The sequence below is a fragment of the Amphiura filiformis genome, chromosome 14 (assembly GCF_039555335.1).
Source record: "Amphiura filiformis chromosome 14, Afil_fr2py, whole genome shotgun sequence".
Lineage (NCBI taxonomy): Eukaryota > Metazoa > Echinodermata > Ophiuroidea > Amphilepidida > Amphiuridae > Amphiura > Amphiura filiformis.
In genome coordinates this window covers 7,830,403-7,840,144 of record NC_092641.1, presented here as the reverse complement: position 1 = coordinate 7,840,144, position 9,742 = coordinate 7,830,403, and the positions used below count along the sequence as shown (strand labels likewise).

General features: G+C 36.4%; 1 protein-coding gene across 1 annotated transcript; it reads right to left on the bottom strand.

Annotated features, from left to right (window-relative positions):
• Positions 1-413: 413 nt before the first annotated feature.
• LOC140169163 (uncharacterized) lies at positions 414-9,060 on the bottom strand. The gene is made up of 5 exons (XM_072192420.1): positions 8,136-9,060; positions 5,031-5,333; positions 4,604-4,705; positions 4,224-4,433; positions 414-759 (listed from the first exon to the last, which is right to left on the bottom strand). The coding sequence occupies exons 1-5, from the start codon at positions 9,058-9,060 to the stop codon at positions 446-448; spliced, it is 1,854 nt and encodes a 617-aa protein (XP_072048521.1). The 3' UTR covers positions 414-445.
• Positions 9,061-9,742: the final 682 nt, after the last annotated feature.

Sequence of the window (9,742 nt, the reverse complement as noted above, 5' to 3'; positions counted from 1 at the left end):
ATTTACAATAACAATAATAATTTTAAAATGTTTTCACGACCTTTATATTACCCGACATTTAAATGTTATTAAAACGTTTTGTAAAAAACATTTTAAGAACATTTTTGTGTTTGCTGGGTGCAAATATTTTAACATAATGTTATATAAGTGTAGACAAAATATTTGGCCAAAAATGTTTGCAAATATAGTTTACAATGACATTTCCAAAACATTATAAAAATATTGTTGTAGTGTGTTTTCATACAAAACGTTTTAAAACGATTTCATGACCTTTATATAACCCGACATTTTAATGTTATTAAAACGCTTTTACCTAAACCAAAACCCATAATATAACTTATTTAAAACGTTTTATTGTTTGCTGGGTATACACTATGTAAACACGACCTTAAAATAACAACGATTTCAGTTAACATGAGTTTTTGCGTAACATAATTGTGGTGCTTCACTTCCCAAATGCATCCTCTAGAGCCACAACAATCTTTATGCTAAGAAAATAGTCTAATTTCAGTTCGTCTTTGAATTTCTCCTTATTTCTACGCAAACTTAAGTACATCTCTTGCAGATGCCTTCCATCAAATCCCTTGCACGAGTCACACAGTTCGGCCATGTAATTACCTTTGAGCCAACGTTGTACTTTCTCTTTATCCCAGTCTCCTGCAGTTGGCTCTTCATCCCAGTCTCTTACAGTTGGCTCTCCTAGTTTTGTAGGTGTTGCCTTTGGAGATTGCTCTTCTTGTAGTGAATGATCAATGTGTCCTAACACAAAAATAATTACGGTAAGACAAGTATGTGAGTGTCTGTGCATCTATTGGGAAGCGCACTGGGGTACGTGTGTGGCCAGTAGGGTTTTGTTTGGGAGCATGTGGATTAGAGGCCACATAGGTTTTGAGCAACATTTACGGACAATTCCTATGGGTTAAAATGTATCTTCACACTCTGATATCCTAATTTTACCAGATGTTACGGGAGTTAAGATATTTGGTTTGAAAATGCAGTTTTTGTGATTTTTTTACAATGTTTTGTACCAAAAATATCAACAATAAAATAGCTATTGCTAACTTAAGTTAAGATAAATTGAGTATCAATGCAATATATATGTGATTTTGTCCATTTTTGCCCCTAAAAAGTAAATTTTACGGTGAAAATCAGGTTTGTCAGTGCAATTAATTGCAATTCCAGGTAAAACCCACATATGCCTGCTCACGGTCAAAAATATTTTATTGCATGAGGCAAAAGGGCTTCGATAGTAGGTTACAAAATGTCACATCAAAAATTCCTCCGGAGCTTGTTGCCATAGCAACGACAGATTTTATGATTTTAGCGATTTTGGCTTATTTTGGGGTGAAAATAAGGGAAAATATACAATTTTCTGAATCGCTCTTGATTTAAAATTTGAGGTCATATTAAAAAAGCAACTTTACCACCATTAAGAACCATCTTTGCACTTTCCCAGATGCAAAAAATATTTCAATAATATTTCCCCATGTGCAATTTTAGGGATGGGCAATATTGACAATTAAGCACTTTTGAAAAAAAAATGTCCTTTGTACCCTATCTTTGAAGTCAAAAAACTAAATTTGCTTGAGCACCCAGAATTATTTTCTCTTTGGCGGTACTTGAGTAGACATTGCCCCTTCAAAATCTAGTAAAAACACTCTGGGCTATTTGTTCTGTAAAGCCAGTGTTGCCAAAAAGTTTGCCAATTTAAAAAAAAAATGCATTTTTCGAAATAATGCATTTTCTACATATTTACTCATGTAACTTTTTATACGACCAACTTAATTGAAATATTTACCCTTTGCGTTCAAGATTTGACACACAACTGCATCCGGAAGCAACACTTGAAGGCTGCAGAAGAATCGTGTTCTGCAAAAAGCGGTATTGCCAGAAAATCTGACTTTTTAAATCTATATTTCCAATAAGTGCATTTACTAACAGGCTCTAGGGGGAGGCAAAGAGTAGAACATTTTAGTTTTGTTGTTCCACTGGAAGGTCAGATTCACATTATACATCCAGCTCCCTGGGTACACTTTCTTTTTAGTTTCACATCAAGTTTTCAACCCGGGTGAAAATTTTCTACAATCTACTTACTGTAGCCGTATCTAATAAATGCAAAGGTCCGGGGTCGGACCCTTGAAAATTGGCGAGGACCCTTGAAATTTCAAGGTCAAGGGTCTGAAGGACCCTTAGATTTTCTTATTATTTCGAGGCCTGCATGTACACGAACTCCTCCTCCCTAGAGGCTGTAGTAAATGCCCTAATTGAAAATAGGTTTAAAAGTCTGATTTTCTGGCAATACCGGTTTTTAAAGAACATGATTATTCTGCAGCCTCCAAGTGCTGCTTCCGGATGCAGTTGTGTGTCAAGTCTTGTACGCAAAGAGAAAATATTTCAATTAAGTTCATCGTATAAAAGTTATTTGAGTAAATATGTAGAAAATACATTATTTCGAAAAATGCATTAAAAAAAAAATAGCAAACTTTCTGGCAACACTGGCTTTACAGGACAGTTTTTTACTAGATTTGGAAGGGGCAATGTCTGCTCAAGTACAACCAAGTTACAGCGAAAAGATTTTAAAAGTCAAGACATTTCAAATGAAAGGTATGTAATGTTATGATATGAATGTTTGCATCAACAAAGTCAAACCTCTTTAACAACGACCTCTTCATGAAGTTTTCTTGTCAATAATTTTCGCCATTTAGTGTTGTACGTTAGTAGGTTCGGAGGAGGTAAACTATGGGCTGTGTAAGTAAGAAACATGGCGGTTTTTTTCGCATAATAAAAAGTATGAAAGAGAAAAATTAGATATTTTCCAATACTTTATTTAGAACTTGGAAATTGGGAAATTGTTCTTAATGAATTCCTGACAGTCATCTTCATAATGTTTGTAGAAAGCAAAATTCCACTTGATTATGTTTCTGTAAGGTATAAAAGTGCCTACAAAATTCTGGTGCCATTTTTTCCGAATGGACTAAGGGTGTCAAATCTAAGATAGTCACCAGTTAACTATAAAATATTCAACATGATCCGATGAAGGTGTACAATACCTCAAAAGCATCCTCACATAAGAAGGAACAAAAACGTTAAAGCTCGCAAAATCTCTAGGATGTTTGGTTTATGAGCTAGAAGTTAAAATAGGCATAGGGTCAATGACCTTTTCTACGGAGGTAAAATGTCAAAATTCTCTGATTGAAGCAAAATGATCTAAAATTATTTAGCTCGACACAAGGAATCAAAATTTTACAGTTTCTGCATAATATGGTATTGAAACTAAGGTCAGAGGTCAAACACCATAACCATACAGTCTATGATGTAATATCGACCCTCTTTATGACCTAGCATTAACATTTTGAGTCCATGGCAATTCAACTCTAACTTTTTTGTTCCATGGGTCGAGCTAAGCAATTTGAGACAATTTTTTTGTTTCAATCACAGCATTTTGAAATTTGACACACGGCACACAGTTATGACAGTGTTATTCCGGGATACCGTAACAGAATGCAATTCTTGCATGCCAACGTACTGGATTGCTAATTGTGCTAATCATTCACATTTACGCTGAAAATGCTCTCGTTTTCTCACATAGACCTAAGTGCATTAAGTGGACAATATTTGACATATTTTATGTATGTAAGTATGAAGACAATCCATATCAATCTTAAATACGGCTTACGCAGTATGAAGAATCACAATGACTGGTAGGCCTAGGTCTTGTGAGGTGAGGATTGTCAATGTATACGAGTTATACTAAATTAAATGACGAATCCTTCGCCATTTAATGTACATGTAACTGGAGGGGGCCGGGCAAAAAGTAACGTACGGTTTGTATGTAAGTTTAAATGACGAACATTATACACGACCCCTTACTAAAATTATGCATATTGCAAATCGGAGCACTTTTAGAATGCATACGATGAGAGGAATACTTGATGATTTTTAAACAACATTGGAGCAAATTTGAAATTTGACCCATGTGTTGCCATTTGATTGACCACTTCTTAATTTTAGGAACACGCTCTCTTAAATTGCCCGATGGAATATTCATTCATTCTTGACCCCTCACGTGACCCCTATGGGGAGGGGAAAAAAAAAAAAAAAAAATTGTCAAAATTTTGTATTCATCCAATAACTTCAAAACCACCTGTAACTCAATTTCGTCAAAAGTGGACTTTCAGTCTTCTTGCGCTCAGGTCTTCAAATTAAGTGATAATCACACTTACCGTCGATTTCCTCTCCTATGCCAGCCTTCGCATCATCTCCTGCAATGGCTTTCAGAAGTTGCTCTATGTTCTCGTTGATATGATCGTCTGAATAAAACTTATAGTAAAGTTTCGTACCTAGCAGAAGTCCCAACCATCCGTCTGGCATGTAGCCTTCTTGGAACAGTAAAGGGATGACTTTCGTTGTCCTTTTGTAAGCATAACTTGCTTCTGAAACCGAAATATAACAGGACGCCGGGATGTAATTTAACCAGATAAACAATGAATAAACATGTGAAGTTTCAAGAATAGTACTCTTCAATACGAATTGAACTCAAACATGAATAAATTCTGCGTAGCCAAAAAACAACCAACCAACCTAGAAGAACTCAATTTCTTACCTGATCTACAGTTCTTGCTATTCTTGTACCTCTCCGTCATGCACATAAGAATCACGTCAGACTTCTCCACTGCAAGTGCCATACACTCAAGAATGTCATCATCTGCGATTAAAGGCATAACAGATAATGGTATTGTATTAATTGATGTCAGGATACATTTATTTTATTCATACATTATTTGACTGCTACCAAACACACTGGGGATTGCTTGGTGAGGTGCCAGATACTTACATTTACAGTGAAAATAAATTAAGACTCTTTGGGTTAATTGCTCAACTAGAAGTTTATGATTAGGCATGATTTTCTTTGATAAAATCATGCGAGAAAAACATACAGAACATGTGTAGCAACAACAAATAGGAACTATCACAAATATCTTTAAATAGGCGATTGTTAGTGTATTAATTCTTAAATGATATGATCTTACGCATGTTATCCAAATCCAACCAAACCCTGTATCCACCTGCTACCAGTCGATCTTTAATCTGTTTTACACGTTCTTGGGAGTCCCATTGGTAGCTTATCATGATCTGACCAGATTGTTTGGAGCTGGATGGGTCTGGTTCCGAAATGGCTTTTTGGTATGACGGCGGCAGCCGCAGCGGTGTGTGTGATGAGTTCCCTGTCGAAGAACCATTGGTTTCTATCCTGTCACCCTGGATTTCAAAGAGTGCTGAAGCACAGGCATCTCGAAGTTCTTTATTGGTTGATTTCGCCAACTTCTTCAACGCTGCAAAACAGGGTTGATAATGACATAATATAAATAGTATGGTGTTATGTAATAATTTTTCCATATTTGAAATTTGAAAGAGTTCAAAATTGAAGACCCGGGCGCAAGAAGATCGTAAGTCCATATTTAGCATTTTGAGATATGATCGTTTAAACTTTTTAAAATAAGATAATTTGGAAACCAAAAAAGCTATAATATTGATACTTCTCAGGTACATGAGTATAGGCAAGAAGAATCATTTTGTATATCAACCAAGTAAATATCTGTAATATTGATCGCCTTTGATCGATTTATTATTTTTGGACTTACGGTCTTCTTGCGCTCGGATTGAAACAAAGGCTTAAAACTCAAAATTGAATGCAGATGTTGGAAATATTTAACCATATTGGTAAGGGATCAAATCAAAACTCGACCGCCGGTTGCCCGCCGGTTCCGGGCGGTTCCGTCCGGTTGGCAGAGGTCATTGGTATATGAATATTCAAGAATGCATGAGTAGCAACCGCCGGTTGGTTTAAGCACATAACCGGAGAGATTAACAAAATGTCGATATGTTTAGTTCGCGATCACAATAGCGCATACTTGAAATTTCACGGTCACAATAGCCATGATAGCCCATACTTTAAAGTACTGCACGATGATCGATTTTTCTTAAGTCCCCGGCTTAAGTCGCGTGTCTATTGACTTGTCACCAAAGCAAATTAATTTTGGAAATGATTTCTAGTTTATGGTTAAAATTGCTTGAATATATCACTATTGTTTTAATCAGTTAATTTAAGTTCAGAACAGTGTTTCAATGATTTCTATAGGTTAAGTAATTTAGAAGTTGTGAATTTATTATTTTGTGAATCAATTAGGCCTGTATTGGCGATGGACAATTATTATTATTTATATACGAAAGGTCATTAGTTCAAAACTGCCTCCAGAAGATATGATGCGTGCATAAATCACAAAAGAAATCCCTAGTTGAAGTGATATTGATTGACTAATTTGCTTTGTACTTCAACTGGGGATTTCTTTTGTGATTTATGCAAAAAAATGTAACTTCAATACTAAAATGAACAAAATTGAGGACAACTTGCCAAAGGAAGATGCATAGGCCTTTTACAACTATTGGTTTTATTTTAGTCCCGATAGGCTTATTTTGATCCACCTAAAGAGTATTATATCAGAGGAGCTGATCTAACACTCTCGACACACCCCTAAACAGGCAAAAATTGTATTGAAATCAGTCTTTTTGAAGGAAACAAACACACTATCTGTGGTCATCTTTTTATGACCCCCACCCCATTTTTCTTTCCAAACATTTATGACCCCTCCCCCTCTCGTATATTTGGGACACCTCTCCCCTTCCGAAGAAAATGATAGCCCAAAATGGTACAAAATGGGGTTGATTTTGGGTCTAAAATAGACCAAAAGGAAGATTTTGTAACAACATTTCTGACGACTGAGCAGGAGAGGGGAATGACTTGCCACCCTGCCCCCATGGCTAATCTCCATTGGTGCTGATGACGGGCGCGGTGCCGAGGGGTGATGGGATTCGCATATATTTTGTCGATCTTGCAAACTCATTAGTTCTTCTTGCACATCACCTCAACGAGCCTGGCCAACATCATTGTAGGCCCAATATACCAGCCTAATGGCCTAGGCCTATATTACGAACTTAGTGTAGTTTTTATCCCCCTCTCTCTCATGTGATTTGAGAGACACATCTCATACTCTCACCCCTTTTCCACCTCTCCCCATCCTCCATCTCCCTGTTCCTTTCCCCTCTCTCTTCCCCTTCTTTCTCCCTTTCTGTCTTGTTTTTTCTCTCTTTTCCCTTTCTTAGTGTGTTACCCTTGCTTTTTAAACCATGCCGAATTTCGTGATCGCGATTATCCCTCGGAAATGAAACCTGTCACGATGTAAAATAATTAGAAATAAATAGACCAGGTCTCTGTTTATATTTTATCAAAATAAAATGCTAAAAGTAGCTATATTGATTGAGAAGAACTCCGAGAAGGAAAATCGATTATTCCTAGTGTACTAAATTTGAAAAGAAACCACTTGAAATCACTCCACTCATTCACTCGATGATACCAACCGGCCATATGAGCCAGAGTGTGACGACTGACCTCATTACTGTGTATAATTTAGAACCGGACGGAACCGCCCGGAACCGGCGGGCAACCGGCGGTCGAGTTTTGTTTTGATCCCTAATCTATGTGAGCAATTTGATACCTTGTTTGTTGAATTTGAAGGTTGTTTTAAAATTTGACCTCAGTTGACCTTTAACCGGAAGTGACCCTCTAACTCATTAACTGAGCTCAAAATGTATGATAAATTATATATTTTCGTAATCGTTGTGATGAGAAGAGTAATTTGACATGTCTCTTGACGACATTGGACAATTTTTCATTTTTGGCCCCTCTTGACCCCTCACGTGACCCCTATGGGGAGAGGGCCAAATGTCAAAAAAAAATTGTCAACATTTTTGTCTCCATCCAATAACTTCAAAACCACCTGTAACTCAATTTCGTCAAAAGTGGACTGACAGTCTTCTTGCGCTCAGGTCTTCAATTACACCAAAAGGAGACACACAGATGGATGCTATTTTCTGAAGATTTTTAGAAGCTTGATAGGTAGCTGGAATTAGCAGTTTAAAACGTTTACCAAGAAAAATAAATGAATAAAAACATGATAGAGTATAAACCGTTTGCTTTTTTAATTATTGTATTTGAATAACATTTTGGCTACCACAATATTTCTTCCACTTTAAATACCATTTAGAATAACACTCTGCTTTGTATTTCAATTACTTACTTGGAATAGTGTCTTGCAAAATACCAGACTGTCGTATTTTATCAATAAAGGCCAGGTTCCAAAGAGCGTCAGCGGCGGCTTTCTGCTCTTCTGAAGAGAAGTCCTCTTTCAACATTTTGATGATGAAAGGAATGGCTTTTTCCTTATTAATTGATTTCTTGATGTCATCATTTATGGCTAGTAGATTGATGGCATTCAGGACTTCAAATGCAGAGAAATAAGTATTTTCAACTTTCCCTGAATGAGCAGGTGTACCAACAGCTTCCTTCAAGATATTGATCAGGACTCTCACCCCCATTTCGAGTTCTTTCTTTTCCGCGTCAGTTGCAACATACGCCACTATCATCAATGAGTGAATTTGCCATAGCTTGTCAAGGTCAAAGAAACCTTTCAGAATAGGTACTGCATCGCCTTCTCTGAAGTATGTGAGGTTGGATGGCCACAATCGAATTGCGTTATGTAGAAGCATAAAAATGTTTCTTGTAATATAGAATATTATTTGATCAGTGTCATGATCTTGCTTGTCTTTCAGCTGGTCTAGGCAAGCTAATAAAAGAGGTATGCCACCACATTTCCCTAACGAGGCGCCAAGTTCGGGGCTGCTGTCTGCTACATTCCCAAAAGTTTGAAGCATTATCTCAAAATTTTTGAGGCCTTGTGCTTCCCAGATAATATCCTCATCTAGGTAAGTGGACAGAGCGTCCCACATTTTGGGGAACAGTGAGCCGAAATCTGAGTTACCAATATGCTTTCGCAGCCCAATTGTGTCATCACATGGAGATTTGTTTCGGGTAAAACCAATGAGACTGAAATGTTGATGTGCCTCCTTGGTAGAGAAATCTTTGCAGTTTTGCAGGTATTTGATGGATTCGTTGATTTCTGGAATCATTTCCTTCAGTGTCTTCTTCTCTCTCGAACCGGCCATGGTTAATTAAAGTCGGAACCTATCAAACATGAATATAAATTTATAAGACAATTATTGAAATGATTACTTTTTTAGAACCGTTGAGGTAAAGTGTCTAATATTGTCCTACAAAGTTAATTAAACAGTGAAATGTGGTGGATGAAAATTGCTCCAATATTAGTTATCCAGTGGGGTGGTATTACAAAGTACAAGTTTTTTAATGAATTTGGTTATAAACCTGATTTTTTCGGGAATATTTGTAATGTTTACACGTGTCTAAGCTTGCACCTAAATTTGAATCAGCTGAATTTTTAATTAATTTAGACATTTACTCCCAAATCGGACCTCTACGGTTAAGTGACCAAAATAGTACTTAAGTTTCTGACATTTTACCTCATTGTTTCAGCTTAAAATTACCAGAAACCCTTCCAGACAGTTTATTAAATTAACATTTAACCAAAAACTTATGGCTAAGTTAAAGGTTAACCTTTGTTCCTATTTCAGATTTTTTAGGATTTTCTTTTAAATTTAAGCAACATTGGGCCAAGTAGTACTCTATGTATTTGATAAGAATTATTTAAAGAAACTCAAATGTTACAGTTCAATGTTAGTAGGACCAAGGGTTCTTGAGTAATGGTCAAAATTTTATCAAACTCAATTTTGTATATTTAGAATAAAAACTCAAGAACAACTAGACCAACCG